The following is a 19147-nucleotide window of genomic DNA, read 5'->3' as shown; positions in this document are numbered from 1 at the left end:
GCTTCAGTTCTTCTTTTTGTACGCTTTCAATTTAAGATCTCGACATAAAATGCACCAAATCATTCCTTACGTCAGTCCGAGTTGCTGCGAACGGCTCCGTATCGACTCTTCACGGTCTTCATATACATTCCCAGCTACGGCGGCTTAAGGTATAGCCTCTGCGTGCTGGACGTGGTCGATTCGGTAGAATATTATCCAATAATGAATGCTGGGTCTGAAGATGGGTGATCTTGTTGCGAATAGTACGCTCAGTAAGTCGATTCCGTTGACCATAAGTTGAGCGAAACGCTCGAAACACATTTTTACAGAACGTGAATTTTGGTAATAAAATTGAGCGGTTTTTAAACGTTGTTTAGGCGAAAGTCTTTCCATTTTGAAATGACAAACAATACCGAACAAAAATAACATGACAGCTTAACACCGCTCACACGTAATCTGTCAAAATCAAACCTATTAAAAAAGTACCTCTAAAAGGTCACTGTTATATTTCCCGAAAATTTGTAATCTTTCTGACAAATAGTTCGGGAAATATGAGCTGGACCGATGAACATTATATTTCAGGCGACTTTCTTAGTTATATTTGTCACGCAAAGATCGAAGGAATAAGAATTTGGATAAAAAGTTCGAGTTTTAAGCCACTTTAAAAGCCCTTTTTGTGAAATTACCGTTTTATCAATCATTATTATTTTTTTTTTTTCTAAAACCTAAAACAGTGTTTTATATATCTATATCTAAAACATATAACTAGAACATATTAAACAAAACCTTTATAATTATTTTTTTCTTTCCAGGGAAAAGAGTTTGCAAAACAGCGTAAGAAACGTAAAAAGGACGAGAGTTGGAACTTGTTGGAAGCGCGTCCAGTTGGGAGACAGTTAGACAGGAGATAGCAGTGATAGCGCGCGGTACGGAAAAGCAAGCGAGATTTAGCGTAGAAACAATTTTCGAATTTTCTTTAAAACAACAAATTAATTGGATTTTCAAACAAGTGTTGGCTGAGGCAGTAAGAAAGAGATAGAGAGCAACTACAAAAAGCGCGCATATCAGAAGAATTGGTATATACAAATTCGGTTTTAGCTAAAACAAAAAAAACAAAACAAGCAAAAGAAAGCAAAAAAGCAACGAAAAATAGCTGATTAAATGACAGAATTATTGCGAAATTAAATTGTTGTACAATTAAAGAGTTATTGCTATACAATTAAAGAGTAATTAAACTCCAACAACTAAAACGCCAATAGGGATTTCGTAACGGCTGAAAATCCGGCAGGTTTTGTGCAAACAAACAACAACAAAAAAGCAAGCGACAGCTGCAAAGAAAAACTATTTTTGAAAAACTTTTTTCTAATTACTTTTTTGTGATAATTTTTAAGCTAAAAATATATAAATACCAACAACAACTCATAACTCCCAAAAACAAAAACAAAAAACCTACTAAAATATTGTACTTAATTTTAAAATTTTGCGCTAATTACAAAACAATTTCCGTATAAAAGCTTCAATTTGCACATTAAATACTTAAATTATATTTATACAAAATATTTACAAAAACAAAAAACCAACAACAAAATTAATTAGCATAAACTGCTGCAAGTGTTATACACACAACTTCCGATTTATTGAAAGCAAACAAGAAGAAAGCAAAGGAAATACAAGAAAAGAGAATAAAATAAAATTTGCAGTCCAGTTTTGTGACAGAGGTTTTCATTCTATACACAGACTTTGGAGCGATCACTGTTCAATTTGTAACAAAAGCAGTCGACTCGCCGCATCCAAAGCGTAAAATTTTACAAAACAGCAGAACCGCAAAACCTAACCTACAAAGTCAAGTAAAAAAACACTTAGACAAAAACAACAAAACACCTCAGCGCTTGAAAGCAAAAGACAGCCGCAGAGCATAAAGAGTAAAAGTGTGGAGCGTGAGCGCTAAAACAACAACAAAGTACTTCTACAACAAAAAATATTATCTTTAATACCAAAAAAACAACAAGGAGAAGAACAAAAAAATCTCAACTGTCCTGTCTACAAGTACACAACTATACAAGCCTATTGTATATTGCATACGAACGCATAAATAAATTTTGTTATTTGTGTTAAAGTTGTAAATTAATGAGCAACATGCGTCAAAAGGATTTGCGCCCAGCACCAGCTCTTATCGAGTTTAAGGGCATGAAGTTCCTAATCACCGATCGGCCATCAGATGTTACCATCCATCATTATATAACGGTTAGTATACACTTTTACTTTGATTTTTTGCATGCATTATTGTTCTCCCAAGAAATTTTTTTGATCGAGTCACTATAGCATATAGCTGTCATACAAACTGACCGATCAAAATCCAGTCCTTCTATGGAAAACTTTTTTATTTTACGAGATATACTCACGAAATTTGGCATGCATTATTGTCCAACACAATGGTGAAATCTCACAAGAAATTTTTAAGATCGAAACACTATAACATATAGCTGTCATACATACTGATCGCTCAAGATACAGTCCATGTATTGAAAACTTTTTTATTTTATGAGATATACTCACGAAATTCGGCATGCATTATTGTCCAACCCAATGGTGAAATCTCACAAGAATTTTTTGAGATCGAAGCACTATAACATATAGTTGTCATATAAACTGATCGATCAAGATACAGTCCATGTATTGAAAACTTTTGTATTTTATGAGATATCTTCGCGAAATTTGGGATGGTTTCTTGTTTAAGGTAAAGGTGCAATCTCCCAAAGAATTCTTCAGATCGGTTTATTATAGCATATAGCTGTCATACAAACTGATCGCTCAAGATACAGTCCATGTATTGAAAACTTTTGTATTTTATGAGATATCCTCACGAAATTTGCCATGCATTATTGTCCAAGACAATGTTGAAATATTACAAGAAATCTTTGAGATCGAAACACTATAGCACATAGCTGTCATATAAACTCATCAGTCAAAAACTGGTCCTTCTATAGAAAACTTTTTTATTGTAAGAGATATGCTCACCAAATTTGGCATGATCTATTGTCCAAGGCAATGTTACACTCTCCGCAGAAATTTTCCAAATCGAATCATTATAGCATATAGTTTTTATACAAACTCACCAAATCAAATCAATTTCTTGTATGAAAACCTCAAACTGTGAAGGATATAGCTTCGATGCAACCGTTGTTAACATATTTTCTTCTTGTTTTTATTTATCATTTCCAGTAATTAACTTTCCTTTCCTCTCTTCTCACTTTTACAGGAGCTCAAGAAAAACAACGTGAGCACTGTGGTGCGCGTCTGCGAGCCCAGCTATAATACGGACGAGCTCGAAGCTCAGGGCATCACAGTTAAGGATTTAGCATTCGAAGATGGCACTTTTCCGCCACCACAAGTTGTTGATGAATGGTTCGAGATTTTGAAGCAAAAGTGAGTTGTAATGCATTTACCTATTTCCATTCGTTTTCACTTTCTTTTTTTTACTGTTTTATTCAACTAATTATGTTTTTGTTGTTCTGTTGTCTCGTTTTGCTTGCCTGCAAGTGGTTAATAATCATCATTGTGTGATATTGGCTTTGTGCGTCGCAAATCATTTGCACCAAAACGCAAATTCACCTCGCATATTCATCATTAGCGGTAATTTGAGTAACGGGCATGTGTCGTCGTGTGCCATTTGTTGGATTTATTGAAAATTCACTTATGTCGAAAATAGATTTGCCAAAATTTATGGTTAGTTTTTCGAGAAGAATAGCATATTTTCGAAATAATTAGTTTTCAATGGCATAGCAATGTCATTGCTGTGCATATTGACGAGTGTTACCATATGATGAATGTTTTAAAATATTTTTTTGGCGTGAAATGTTAGTGTTTGGCGCATTTATTGACACTCAGTTGACAAGTCATGTGAATTTTGACGTTTTGCAGACATATTTTTTTGTCATTATTAGTTATTAATCTTCGGTGTTTTTGTTGTAGCAGCAGAAAATATCCGAAAAAATATTTCGGACATGGATTCTGATTAATAGATTTTAATTTCCTACTTTTCCTACCCCCTTGCATCCGCGCCTGAGGTAGTAATCGTTATACTAAATTGAAAATTGAAACCCTCTTTCTTTTCTGCAAAATATTGGGACTAGTCGATTTTCACAGGCTTCTCTTGCGACGAATTTTTCACCAGAAAATGATTCGACTTTGGCGACAAACAGATAGTAATCACTTGGTCCCAAGTTCAAACGAAAGTATAGATGCATAAAATCATCCAGACCTAGTTCCTGATGCTACTAACTTTTTTCTTGATGGAACAAAATTCCTCAACTTTTGGCCATAGCTGGCCACTTCTGAGCGATTACTTCCATCAGACGAACCAATTGTTGACAGTACAGGACCAGATTAAGAGTTTTGCCGTACGGGAGCAACTCATACATAGTAAATAATGCGGGCTCAGCTCGATTCGCCCCCGGCGCTTTTCATCACCAAGGACCATTTAGACTTGATGTTAAGCCTTGAGTCTCAAAGGACAAATTTAACTCTACGGTGCTATTGGAGATACTTTGATTACTTGATATCTTCCATAAGAAATTAGGTAATTAAGGCGTAGTTTGAAGCTCCAAGAATGATGTATACTGCATTTTTTACGCGTATAATCTCTGCTGTTTCGAAAGATTGCTGAGAATCCATTTTCATTCCATTTTATTGGGTATAAATTATAAATTTGTATTAGCCTTCATAGAAACACTTCGCAGGTCAATTGAAAAGCTAATGGTTTCTATTGTAAAACAATTTTTTTTTTTATCAAAATTCGTTTCCTTTTTTTTCAACATAATTTGTTTCTGATTATAGCGACCCTTCAATTTCTTGATACGGTTTTTGTAGTACTTTTTGTACTTTGCTTAAAAATTTCGGCGATAATCTCTTCGTTCGATCACTATTTCTTCCCAGCAAGCATTCTTTTGAGATCTGAGAACAGGAAATAGTAGCTGTTGACCAGATCTGGAGAATACTGTGAATGCGGATGGAATTAACGTATAACTTCAAGTGCTGCGGTTGGGCAATATTTGGAGGTTATGGCTAATTAAAATTCATCCATGTGTCATGACAAAGACTTTTCAATTGACCTGTTATATATCACTTCGCTCGAAACACATTATCACTATATTTCATAATATATACTAATACAGCATAAACATGCATGTTAAATATAAAAAAAATTAGCAGATTTTTTTCGCAAAGGCAAAATTATAATAACAGCATGTTGCCCAGCAATGTTTTACTTACTAAATGCTTTCGGTAAAATGCTTCAATTAATACAAATTGCTTATAAAAAATTGTTATAAATATTTTTTTTAATTAAAATGTGATTTTACTAATAAAAATTTGTTTTTGGCATTGAAAAAAAAAATTTAAAATAATATTACGCAGATTTTGTGGATAAAAACATAAATAAAAATATATAAAAAATTATTTTTAAAAATTTAAAAAAATATATATTTTTATTAATAAAAAAAAATTTTTTGTCATAGAAAAAAAAAAAAATAGTAATAATTTTGAAAAAAAATTTAAAAACAAAGTATATTTTTAATATATTTTACAAAAATATTTATATTAAAAAAATATTAATAATTTTTCTATAGTAAAGCCTTAAATTCATTTTCTCATGCTGAGCAAAAATTATTTCGTATAAATACATTTTTAAATCAAACTAAGCTGCGCTTTTGTAAAATCACTAAATGCAATTGCTGTTTTTATAACTAATAAATATATGTACATGTGTACACAGAGTGTCCGTTATTTCTCAAGTTGATTGTTATTTTACAAAAACCCATGAAGTCTCAGTTTTTGAGCTAAAAATAGGAATCCAGCATAAACAACCAGATTTTTTTTTTTAATTTAAACGCTGCCTAAACAGTATTTCTTTTCCCATGAATGAATGTGGGATTTTTTAGTATTTTGCGTAAAAAAAAGTGAATTCAAAACTTTAAAAATCACATATTTCAATACAAAATTTTTCACGCTACAAAAAAGCTTTTCATAACTTTTTCCATAAAACCGCTCCTTTAAAAGTTATATGCAGTTAAAGTTATACATCAGTTACCTGAGCATTCATACAAGTGCCTTACAATGTCTGAGTAGCTCATACGCCATGGTGTACTCGTACCATACTATGTATACAGTATATTTGATGCATACATTTAAGTGCGTATAACTCTGGAAGGAGTGGATTTATGCGAAAAGTCAGGAAAATCCTTTTTGTAGAGCGGAAAATTTTGTAGAAGAATTTTACCGTTTCAAGGTCTTAGACCCACTTGTGTAAAACAAAATTTAAAAAATGCCATATTTGTTGCGAAAAAAAATATACATAATTGTGAGAAAAAAATATGATTCAGGCAAGCTTTAAATTGCAAATAAAGAGTTCTTTACATTGGCTACTTTTTTTAGAGCAAAAACTGTGACTCATTTTGTATTTGCAAACAAACTTGGAAAGTGACGAATACCCAAATGATACCTAACACCCAAAAGTATATACCTAAAACCAATAACTATATCACTTACTAATAGCCACAATCTGTTGTGCTGAACGTAACTTAACACAGTTGTGTAGACTAATTCTCTAACAGACGCTCAGTTCTTGCCACTTTGTTGATACTGGTTCTTCTTCTTCTTTTTCTCTTGTTTCTTATATTAAAAACAAAAACAAAAAACCTAAACAAACAATGCATGGACGTTAAATTGCAAATTATTTCATACAAAAAAATTTAAAAATTATAATAACTGCAACACATCTGCTAAAAAACAACAACAATTACAAACAACAACCACATCATGCTCGACGGCGTCGGTTCTTAGATTTAGCAATAACAACACCGTAACTCACACCTCAAGTACGCCTTCGACGCATAGAAGCGCATCGGTTTCATTTTACAAAAACAAACGGTTTTCACTTAAGCATAAACATAGAAATGATTATGAGAATTTAGATAACTGTAGTGCTAGTATGAACAACAATAGCAACAATGGTAATGGTAATGATAACGACATGACAGCCGATACAAATGCCAATGCCAATGCCAATAATGATGAATGCGATAATAATGATCATGAAAATCCCACTTGTAGGTAAGGTGCCGTTACATTTCTAACACACACATACACATGCACATACATACCAATAAAAAACTTGCACTGAGTTTGGTACAAAAAAAAAAAAAATTAGTTCAAAATTAATAAGCGTTCGCGGCGCTAAGCTTGCGCACTAAGCAAAACAATTACAGCACAATTGAGTTTTGAGTTCTTGAAAATTGTTCCATTAAAATGTTAAAAAAAAAAATTATTAAAAATATTTTGTTTTGAAATTTTACCTTTTCCACACTCGCTCTCTCTCTTCATTAATAATAACCATTTTTATTAACTCACCACACTCGCTTGTAGGTATCAACAAAATCCGGAAGCTTGCGTTGCTGTACATTGTGTTGCCGGTTTGGGACGTGCACCGGTTTTGGTCGCATTGGCGCTGATTGAATTGGGACTCAAATATGAGGCAGCTGTGGAGATGATAAGAGAGTAAGTATTGTCGTAATACCTATAAAAGTGTGTCACCCTAACAAAAAATTAACTAAAATTTGAGGTTATAGTTTATTAGATAGCAAATCTCACACAAAATAAAGTGTATTTAATTCATACAGATAATATGATTAGAATGTCCAGCAGATACTTATGGTTGCTAAACGTTATTCAAAAAAGTTAAAGAACCCAACAGTATCTAGAATAGATGTTAACTAAGTCTTACTAAACAAAATGCCAAATGCTTCCACCAGAAAAATATTTAGCCTCCTTGTTTCCTTTCCGAAAATTTGCTTATTAAGTTATTTAGAAAAAATTAATGCTCAGCTCACTTTTTTTTTACTTCAAATCAACACAGACCGTAAAGAATGAGTTAGGTTATGTTGATTGCTGGCTGGCTATCCCACCACTCATTGATCCTTTGCAATGCCAGATGGAGATTCAGGTTAATGCGGGCTGAAGTACTAGTCATACAGGACGTTAAACTTGTTTGGGAAGTTTAAGAGAGACTTAATAATGAATTTTAATTAATACTCCATCTGATCCTTAGAACTGGGAATGTTCTAGAGATCTGTGGCGAACTTAAGATTGGGTCGGATGGAAGCAGCGGAAGTGTTAGTATAAAATACTAGTACGAATCAATTTTACTTATTCTAATTCTACTAGCCGACTTATACTATACATCCCAAGGGTTTGTGAATCATGTGAGAGTTTATTTGATTATTCTGAAAGCTTAGTATAATCCTTCACAATTATACACATCGCAGTCTTGCCCTACTTTTTTTATATTTTAATTCTAACTAAATAAATATTTCGATTTTGTAACCAAACACTTTAGATGCAACCGAATGTGTCCCAGTGGGAGAGTTTTGGGTGTCAAATTCCAGCACAACCAGCGTAAAAGAAGAGCTCGTGATGTCTCTGCAAACTAGAGTAACCCTCGAGCTATTGCGACATAGTAAAAGAATAAACATCCACATAAACAAACTCGACCCTTATGCAAGAGTCTTCCTTGATAACAGCAGCCTCTTTTTATGTCCACTCAAATCAATTAATCGAACAAATATTATTTTAGTTTTCTTATAAACTGCATACCACGAACTATTTATCAGGTACTACTGAACCGATTTTCTGAACTTTTTAGAGAGTCTTCTTTATAGACTTGTCTAAGTTTGTCTCCAATTTCTTCTTTAGGGTGGGAGTGCCCGAGAACGCGCCAGTCGTTCTTCCTTTTCCCTGTTTGGCGCCAATTGGAGATTCCAAGTATAGCCAGATCCATCTCCACCCGGTCTTTGCAACGGAGTGTAAATCCTCTGCTTCCCCCGATGGGTACTGCGCCGAATACTCTCAGAGCTAAAGTGTTTTCATCCATTCGGACGACACGACCCAGCGAGCATAGGCGCTGTCTCTTAATTAGCTGAACTATGTCAATGTCGTCGTATATCTTATACAGCTCATCGTTCCATCGACTGCCGTACTCCCCATTGCCAATGCGTAAAGAGCCATAAATTTTCCACAGAACCTCTCTAGGAAAATTCGTAACGCTGACTCATCAGATGTGGCCACCGTCCATACCTCTGCACCATATAGCTAGACAGCGACTTGTAGAATTTGGTCTTTGTTTGTGAAGAGTGAACTTTACTTCTCAATTGCCCACTCAGTTCAAAGTAGCACCTGTAGGCAAGTGTTATTCTGTGTTGGATCAACCAGACAAACCCATAGATTTCGCTTCCTTGTCGAGTCTGGAGAAAGCAGAACTAACGGCGCAGTTGTTAAGGCCAATGATATCAATACCAGCAGCTGTACACTCTTATATGTAGAAGATTGTAACTGCTAGATTATGCTCTGCAGCTCGAATTGTTTTCTCCAGGACTGAATTGAAAAGTCATCCGATAGGGAGTCGCCTTGTCTAAATCTCGTGTGGTATCAAGCCGCTTGGAGAGCTCCTTCCCGATCCTGACGGAGCTCAACGTCAGTTTACATAATTAGTTTCGCGGGGATACCAAATTCAAACATAACGACATAAAGGCAGCTCCTTTTCGTGCTGTCAAAAGCAGATTAAAACTCGTCGAAGAAGTGGTGTGCGTCGGTCCCCTTTTCGCTGGTCTATTTCAAGATTTGGCGCATGGTCGAAAGCCACACTGCAAAGGTCCAATCAGTTTGTTGACGGTGGCCTTTAATTTTATACACTCTACGCTCGATAGAACTTTATAGAACTTTATCCACGGTAATTGGCGCAGGTTGTGGGGTCTCCCTTTTTGTGGATTGGGCAGAGACCACTTAAATTCCAATCATTGGGCATAGCTGATGTATGAATCTTGTCAGTTCTTCGCCGCCGTGTATGAATACCTCGACCGGCAATTCATCGGCCGGCGCCGCTTTGTTGTTCTTCAGACGAGTAATTGCTATTCGAACTTCTTCATGGACGATCAATGGAACATCTGCTCCATCGTCCTCGATTGGGTAATTAGGTTCGTTATCTCCTGATGTTAAGCTTTCACTCCCATTCAAAAGATGTGAGAAGTGTTCCCTCCATAATTCTAGTATATTCAGTCACTAAGTGACCTCGGGGGGTTAAATTAAAAAACAAAAAAATAATAAACAAAAAATTAAAAAAAGTGAAAAAAATCGTCTGGTGTCATGAAGAAAGCAGAGGATCTCAACATTTGTTAGGGATCGACTCTTCATATTTTAGTTGTTTGGGTACGCAGCGTGTCACTGCTAATGAAAGTTAGATCCAGGTCTTTAGTTATCAGCATATCTAATTATATAAAACTATCTTTAATATTCAACTAAAAATTAAATTTTCTCTTCTACTTGCAGCAAACGACGAGGCGCCATCAATGCCAAACAATTGTCATTCTTGGAACGGTATAAGCCCAAGGCAAGGCTAAAGCACAAAAATGGCCACAAGAATTCATGTTGCGTGCAATAGATTTTCCAAAACCATATAAATTCCCACCAGATGAAAAGTGTTCATTTTTAAAGAAGAAAAACAAAAACAAAACAAATAAAACAAACAGAAGTTTAAAAAGAAAACCAATAAATGTGAAATATGCTACATACATTAATTAAAACAGCAAGCAACAGCAGCAACCACAACAACAATAGTAACAACGCAATACAACTACAACAACAACATCAAAAAACAGCAATAAATAATGAGAAAATGCCAGCAAGTCCATGAACACTGAAGGGCAAACGCAGTGAGCGTAACAACAACAACAACAACAACAGCAACAATAACAACGAGGCAAACAACAAGCAGTGCATTGGAACACACTCGTCAGCTTTTGCAGGCAGCGCAAACACAATCAATCAATTATACACAAATGTAAATATGTGAAACTGACAGCAGACCATTAAACACCAGCAAGCAACAGCAACAACAACAAAAAACACCAACAACCACGGTCGGCTTGGCATATTACAGCATACAACCGGGCGCTTTAAAGAACGCCGCTGCTAAACTTTCTACTGACACTAGCAACTGTAAAATATGTAAACCTGCCGCTTGGCGCTTTTCTCTACTTTCTCCCCACATTTACGGCGCGTTGCAGCGTGTGTGGCACTTTGTATATGTGTGCGTGTTAGCATATTCTTTATTGTACTTCCAAAAAAAAAAAAACACACGCACGCACGCACATCGCAGCACTCGCGGCCACGCGCATGTAAACTACAACAACAATAGCAATAGCAACTCAACACTTGAACTCTGACAATGAACGCCAACACTTTTTTGACTTTAAAGTTCACTTTTTATTTGATGATGATTATATAATGATGTTCTAACAAGAATGAAGCAGAAAGATATTTGAATTTTGTTTTTATTTTATAATTTTTTTTTTGTATTAAAGTTAAGGCATATAAAAGTAAAGTTTAAAAAAATATTATAAATTAAAAAAATATTAAAAATTAAATAAAAAAAGATGAAAAATGAAAATGTTTTTTGTAAGTGCAACCAACAACAACACAGAGCTAGTAAACTGAGAATGTAAAGACGCAAAACGAAAACAATTTAATTATTAGTTTTAATGTTAAATTAAACAGAAGAAGAAGAAGCAGCAGCAGCAGCAAAAAGTAAATAATATTTATATACTTACTAACAAAATACAATGCGTAGTTTTGTTTTTGTTTTCGTTTCCTACGTTTTTGCTTAAATTAATTTTCTTCACTAAACTTTCTTTACATTTTTTTGTTTTTGTAATCAATTAGTGTGTACGTACTCATGTATTTGTACTTATATACATAAAACAATTGTAAGCATTATGCATATGTGCAACAATAAAAACAATACAAACAAAACACATTATAATAATATTACTAAATAAAATTAAAACAAAAACAAAAAGCAAGCAAATTTGTAATGAAATGTAAGGAAAATCGATTATGTATGATATGCGCAACAATAAACAAGTAGAAATCGCTAAAATTGTTAAGTAAACATAAAGAAACAAACAAACAAAAAAAACAACAATCAAAGCAAGCATTGTTCTAAAAAAAAATATAAAAATTATAAAAAATCAATTGTGCTGGTTTATTTTTATTTTAACACTGGTTTGGTTTGTTAGTTATAATTTGCTTAGACACGCGCCGTTTGAGACGATAATTGAGGCAGTTCAGCTTACAGCATGTCAATTTGTGCAAAAATGCAACTCTGCTGCCAACGTCGCACTCTTTGTGGCACACTGAAGATTAAAGGGCACAGTTAGTCTGAAATTGAAAAGAACTCATGAAATTGTTGTTCATATTTCGGTAGATTATGGCTTTAAAAATAATATTCTACAATTTTAAATCGATATCTCAAATATTTTTTGAGTTACAGCCTTCTAAAGTATAAGCGCTTAGATCTATCAATCAGTTTATCTTTAATGGCATTTTACTTGAAAAATCATTTTGCGCGTGTTTTGCATTGATTAGACGGAGGCAAATGATTCGTTTAAACATTTTCCGGATTCGTCACCTAAAATGCAAAACAACGTTACATCACCTTTCTTAAATTTACAGGCAAATGAACCACTCTTATTGAAACAAAATTTCAGTTTTGGTTATAAAGTGGTTAGAAAATGTCTATAAAACGGTTATATATTGGTTAAACTGGAGAGCGGAAGCTAAAAATTCTATGCTACGTACATACATATGTATATCGAAAGAATTAAACTCAATTTCGATTTTTTGATGATATGTAGTTTCGCATTTTAAGCGGCGGTATGTAGGTCTGCTTAGGAAAGCCTGCCAGTTTTTAAGTATGAAAAAAAAAACTAATTTTGGCAGCCAAAAGCTAGCAAAATTGTGGGACAAATTAAACTTTCTTTAATATTTAAACATTTCATATCACTCTTTTCGATCGTAAACGTAGTGCGTGGTTCAAAATTGTGATAAAAATTAAAGCAATTTGATTTTCAGGCGTTGAAAAACCATATTTCTGTAAGCAGTGTCTATAAAAACGACGCTCAATCGACGCTTACAGCGATTATATGACAGAAAGGTTGATGATTTATTAGAAATAGGCAGTAACATGTGCCCTAAAATGGTTATAATGCCCTATATTATTACTATTTTCTTGAATTTGCTAGTAAAGGATTACCGCTATAACCTTGTAAGCGGTGTCTACGCCAATAATGAAGAAAAGATTACTTAAAGGATTATTTACACTTTCAAGACAGAAAAAGCGATTTTTGCGATTTTGAAAAAGGCATAATATTTAATATACCCTTCATAAATACAAAAGTTGCCATACAACTATTTGTGGGCTAAAGTTCATTTTTTATGGCAGCTACGACTGCCTCAGACAATAAGCCATGCCATATTTCGTGAAGATATCTATACTATAGGGTCTCTAACGCTTCCTACTGAGTGCAATAAACTTCGTGGCAAAATTAGTATGCGCTGTTCAGTGAATAATAATATATGTATATTAACCAAATGTAATGCATTTTAATAGTCGGCGATTTAACTCAAATCCAGAATCCCAAACAAAATTTAATAACTTTAGATGATTATACATAGGTGCTAATTGATGAATTAATCAAACTTTTAATTCATAACTTTCGTTTTATTTCTTTGTAAGGTTTTTTTCCTCCTTATTGGTGTAGAAGTAGAAATCCTTCCAAAGATAAGATCATTTATTGTGGAAAAATTACACCTTAGATTGATTTAAAACAATTTCAACTATCATCAAAAACTTTATTTCGTGTAAAAATTCAAGTCAAACGGTTCAGTCGTTTCGAGAAATTTTCATCATTGACGCTGAAAACAGCGTTTCATGAAATACGCGTGTAAAGTTTTGGTTACAGATTACAGAAAATTAAAAAAATCATACAAATCGACGAAACTTCTTGCTGGATTAATTTCAAATTTTCGGATCATAGTTTCCAGTATATCGTCGCCTAAAATGTAAAACTACGTATCATCAAAAAAATCGAAATTGAGTTTTTTATTGCTAACAATTCACTACATCATATTACATGATTTGTTGAAATTTTCGAGTATCTTTTCCACTAAATCAAGTCATAATTCATGTCCGCCACTTAGTTGAAAATGAGCCTCTTCGGAGAAGACGAGTTACTTAAAAAATCGTTATCGTTTTCAAGTTGTACCAAGGCAAAATCAGCAAATTCACTATGTTTACGGTGGTTCAATGGCGTCAGTTCTTTAGTGAGAACAATTTTATACGGATGCAGGCCAAAATTCTTTCTCAAAACCTGATAGATTGTGGTTTGAGACAGTCCCAATACTTGAGAACGTCTTGAAATCGGCAAATAGTGATCTTGCTTGAACAGTAGCTATATTTTCATTACTTAGAGCGGTGCTTTGTCTTATTGGCACTTGCAACATTATGCATACAGTTCGACAAATAACGAGCAAAGTTGAACGATTATTACGACCATAAAATAGCAAAAGGAAAAGAAAAGTTTCATTTGAAAAATTATTATTTTGATAACAAAATTGAATCATTTGTAAACGTTGTTCTTGCGTATATCTCTCCATGATGAAGTTGTAAACATTAGATACTGAATATAATATAAAAAAAATTACCGATCAAGACGAAACGGCACTCTTATCATCAAATCTTATCATCCCTATTAGAAAACTGTTAGTAGGTGATTATTTCTGGTAAATATCTAAATATTAGAGAAACATTATATTAAAGTCATAAAAATGAACAGAAGTTTAGCTAAACAAGCACTATATTCAAGAGATTTAGGTTTATCGTACACCAGCTCATAACGTTTAATTTTCCGATTTCTTTTCCACACACACCAAAAGCTCGTATGTTCGAGATTCTTTCAAATCGAACCTATACGCATTTCAGACCACACGAAACGCTCAACAAACGAAAAAATGTAACAAGAGATTTTTACTATGAGTGAAATTATTCAACAAGAAAGTTCCATTAAATTTCGAGTGGAAAATCAAAATTATTTAAAGATGGTTGATAACGCGTTGACGACGATTCATGTCCAAGACAGCTTTCAACATATATTAATGTTCAACACGTCATTAAAATTAAGGAATTAATGCTTGAGAATCCATAACTCTCTCTAACTCCACTATCGTTGGATTCCGAGAAAATCATTTTGAAAGATCATTTGGGTCTACTATAAGAAAAGTGAAACCACGATTAGTTCCAAACTCACTAAATTTTTTCTAAAATCAGTGTCGCTTTGACGTCTGTGAAACAATTCTTTCTAACTACCTGGACGTGCTGAAATGTGATTGCGTGATGAAACAAACGATCAATCCGCCGAACATCGTGGCAAAGGTAAGCCGAAGCTGAAAAAAAATAGGACAAAGTAGGTCGAAAAACAAGTTTTCTTCGATTATAAAGGTGTGGTGCTGATTTCCTTCCGACAAACAAACTGTCAACAAGAAATACTATTTGAGGGTTATGCGCTGTTTGCTCGAGGCTATTCGTAAACAGAGGTCGGAATTATGGGCCGATAACTCTGAGTTTTACACCACGATAATACATAATACTGCATTGATTCTTCGTAAGGTTTTCTCCAAATTTTCAATCAATATCGTATTCACCTGATTTAGCTCCGTATGACTGGTTATTGAGTAAACCTAAAATACCGCTCAAAGGAAAACGTTTTGAGCCAATTGAAGACATTAAATCGGCACGTGCATTGAAGGCTAATGGACTTTTACATCTGTTTCGATGATTGGAAAAATTGTTGGAATAAGAGGGATTACCTTTAGGTGGACTACATAGATTAAATTTGAACATACTACTGTAATAGCACCCTAAACACGAGGGTGCGAACGAATTGTTTCTTAATTCTTCATAGTTTATTCAAACTCTTGGCGTTTTATTGTCGATAGATAATTGAGTCAATTAACAATTTATGTATGACAATTTTTTAGTTGAATAAAAATTTGTAATTTACATACATATATAAAAAATATTAATTTCCTCATATGAATAGGAGCGTGTCTAAAACGCCTAAGATATTAAACGTTTCTAGTTTAAAAGAAACCATATATTAACATACTCAGCCCTAAATTACTATTAACTTCGGGTGGCTTGCAGACTTGTATTTATTTCAACGGATTTAACGATTCTATTGAGTTTTTGGAGCCCTGCTATATATTGCCTTTCATATTTTTTCTGTTATAAGAACTTTTTCTTTCTTTAACTTATATTTACCAAAAATTAGCAAAAAAAAAAAATAATTTCCAGATTAAAAAAAAAATTAATTTAAAAGATTCGTTAGCAAAAGGTTTATAGTTTTTGATTTTAAAAATCTAGGACAATGTAAAAATTACCAAAATATTATGATTCTTAAAAAAAATCAAAAATATTTCGAAATTAATATTTTAATAATTGGATAAAAATAAAATTTTTTGATATAATAATAATTGGCTTAGTATGTGTGTGTCTGTTGTACTAATTTATACACTAAATACTTCCAAAAAATAATTATAATAAAATAAAGAACAAAAAACTTGAGTGCGGTGTGTTTAGAAATTTTTTTCAGCTTTTAAAACTATACACACTATGTGCAAAAAATATAACGCTACTTTAGTTAAGTTTTATTATATCAATTTTAGAGTTTTTATTTGTAGTTTTATTGCTAAAAATTAAAAAAAATATCGTATATATAATAATAATATGTAAATAAAAATATATTTTTATTTTTGGCATACTGCTAAAGGCTGAATTTTCTCCATAGTTATTTATTTTCTTGAAAACTGCTTTTTTCATAACAAGTATTTTTGTCATAATTTATTTTCAGACACATTTTTATATATTTTTTTTTTTAATATTTATGTAGTATTAATCATAAAAAATATTAATTTTTAAAAATATTTTGTTTGCGATAAATGAAAAATGATTTATTTAAATGAAATTTAAAAATATTTATATAAGATTTGTTAAAATATTTTTCCCAAAATATTTAAAAAAATTTATATCACATATTCATTATAAAAAATATTATAAAAATAGCAAAAAAATATGATTTTTCTTAACAATGAAAAATTATTTATTTTCGTAATATTAATAAAAAATAGTTTTAAAAGTTTTATATGAGATAATTTAAAAATATTTATCACAAATTGAAAAAATATTTGTAGCAAAATAATAAAAAATATTTTATAAATTATTTTAATGTCAAAAAATATTTATATATAATATAAGTTTTATAAATATTTATATAAAATACTAATTTTGTATTTTCTTTTTGCAAAAAATAGAAATAAAATAAAAAATTATTAATTTAAAACAACTAACAAAAACTTTGTTTTGTGAAAAATAAAAATAAAAGTATGATTTTCATTAAAAATTATTTATGTTTACTAAATTAATAAAAAATGTTCTAAATAATAATTTCAAAAGGGTTATATAAGATAATTTAAAAGTAATTATCACAAAATATTTAAAATGTGTTTATATAAAATATTTTAATTTTAAAAATATTTGTATAAAGTATTGGTTATATAAATATTACTATGAAATATTAACTATAAATATACTAATTTTATATATTTTTTTGTGAAAAATATTAAGAAAAATATGCTTTTGTGTTTTAATGAAAAGTATTTTTTTTTTCATAAAAAAAAAGAAAAAAAAAAATAAATAGTTTGTCATATATAAACAAACAATTAAAAAAAAATATATTACAAAAAATTAAACAAATATTTATGCAAAATATTTTAACTTCAAAAGATATTTATATTATTATAAAATTTTTCAGTTTATAAAAAATATTTTTTTCGCGAAAAAAAGAAATAAATATATGCCTTTTTTTAGCAATTATTGACTTTCAAAAAATTTATAAAAAATTTAAAAAAAAAAAATATTTTATTTTAGTAAATAAAGCATAAAACAATGTTGTATTATCTGCTTCAGTAGTATTTAGTAAGCCAACAAATTAAATATATTTATATGTGCGTATGTATGTATGTGAATTAAGTCAATATGTATGTACTATAAAGCCTATGATATATTTTAGAATATAATATAGACACTTATAAATAAAAAAATTAACATAAAATTAAGCTCCTCATTAAACGGATAATCAATACTTAAGTACTTAAGTGGAACTTGTACTTATAATATTGTAATAAAAATAATAGTAAAAAATAATAATAATATTAAAAACATTACTAACAAAAATATTTAGCAATGGAACTAAAAATACAAAATATCAAAAAATTATCAGCAAATTACAACAACAATATATACAAAATAAAAAAAAAAACAACACAACAGCTGACAAATATCGCAGCTGTCAGCTGTCACACCCAAAACCAACCAATACACACACAAAACAACTGCAGACGCACTAACATTAAAAGTAAACGATATAAACGAAATTATATAAAACTTACATATATATATAAATATGTATGTATATAAACACATATACATACATATATATGTAATATACATTTAATTATGTAACGTAAAGCAGCTAATCATTGAAATAAAATATTAATTATTATTAAATTTAAATACTATTACTAAAGCAACAACAAACTAACTGTGGAATTTGCTGAAAAACGGAAACAAAAAATTGTCTCGTGGGTGTGAAGGAAATTGTTAAGCAGAAATTTATGGAATTAAAATTAAAAAAAAAATTACATACATGCATACACACTAGAAGTAAAATAAAATACTAGAGATAAAAGAAAATCTGTGAGTGAATGAAAGTGTAATGCTTAATTATTAAAAATAATATTATTATTGTAATTTTTTTAAAAAGCCACTAAAAATAATGGAGGAATCTAAATGATAACTAAATAATAAATATAAAATAACAAAAATAACACAAACTTAAATATATAAGGGTAAGGCTATGAACATAGCAAACACAACACAAAACAAATCCAATTACAACAAAGCAGACAAATACCCACAATAACACACACACGCAGGAAAGGATATAGAAAAATAAGAAAAAATACAAAAATACAATAAAAAATAAATAATGAAAAAAAATTATCATTGGTTTTATTAGTAATAAAAGGCAAGGTGTTTGATACATATATACTGCCATAAGTTCTTTTACAAGTTCAGGGCGCCGTAAAAATGGAATTAACATACTACATCGGGCAAAAGGTAATAACACGTTTTAATTTAAATTTAGCGCGAAAACTCATTTGT

At 31.4% G+C, this 19147-nt stretch overlaps 2 protein-coding genes across 5 annotated transcripts in view; both read left to right on the top strand.

Annotated features, from left to right (window-relative positions):
• The window catches only part of LOC109579266 (uncharacterized), a 34202-nt gene extending 32215 nt beyond the window's left edge, over nt 1–1987 (top strand). For all 4 annotated transcript variants that reach the window (XR_007422270.1, XR_007422271.1, XR_007422269.1 and 1 more), the window contains one exon: nt 792–1987. The gene's annotated coding sequence lies outside the window, so the exon portion shown is untranslated. The remainder of the gene's footprint in view (nt 1–791) is intronic.
• LOC105222028 (PRL-1 phosphatase) lies at nt 1953–12060 on the top strand. Its single transcript, XM_011199193.4, has 4 exons — nt 1953–2223; nt 3239–3405; nt 7402–7533; nt 10357–12060. Exons 1-4 carry the CDS (start codon nt 2107–2109, stop codon nt 10466–10468), a joined length of 528 nt encoding a protein of 175 aa, XP_011197495.1. The 5' UTR covers nt 1953–2106; the 3' UTR covers nt 10469–12060.
• Nucleotides 12061–19147: the final 7087 nt, after the last annotated feature.

The sequence above is a fragment of the Bactrocera dorsalis genome, chromosome 1, assembly GCF_023373825.1.
Source record: "Bactrocera dorsalis isolate Fly_Bdor chromosome 1, ASM2337382v1, whole genome shotgun sequence".
In the NCBI taxonomy this organism is placed as follows: domain Eukaryota; kingdom Metazoa; phylum Arthropoda; class Insecta; order Diptera; family Tephritidae; genus Bactrocera; species Bactrocera dorsalis.
Note: the sequence above shows the minus strand (reverse complement) of the source record. Positions and strands in the feature narration are given on the sequence as shown.

Bases quoted from the DNA above. Each gene is read 5' to 3' on its own strand.
- LOC105222028 (XM_011199193.4), top strand. From the start codon at position 2,107: ATGAGCAACATGCGTCAAAAGGATTTGCGCCCAGCACCAGCTCTTATC. The intron at 3,406-7,401 runs GTGAGTTGTAAT...ACTCGCTTGTAG, and splicing joins TTCGAGATTTTGAAGCAAAA to GTATCAACAAAATCCGGAAG. The intron at 7,534-10,356 runs GTAAGTATTGTC...TTCTACTTGCAG, and splicing joins GCTGTGGAGATGATAAGAGA to CAAACGACGAGGCGCCATCA.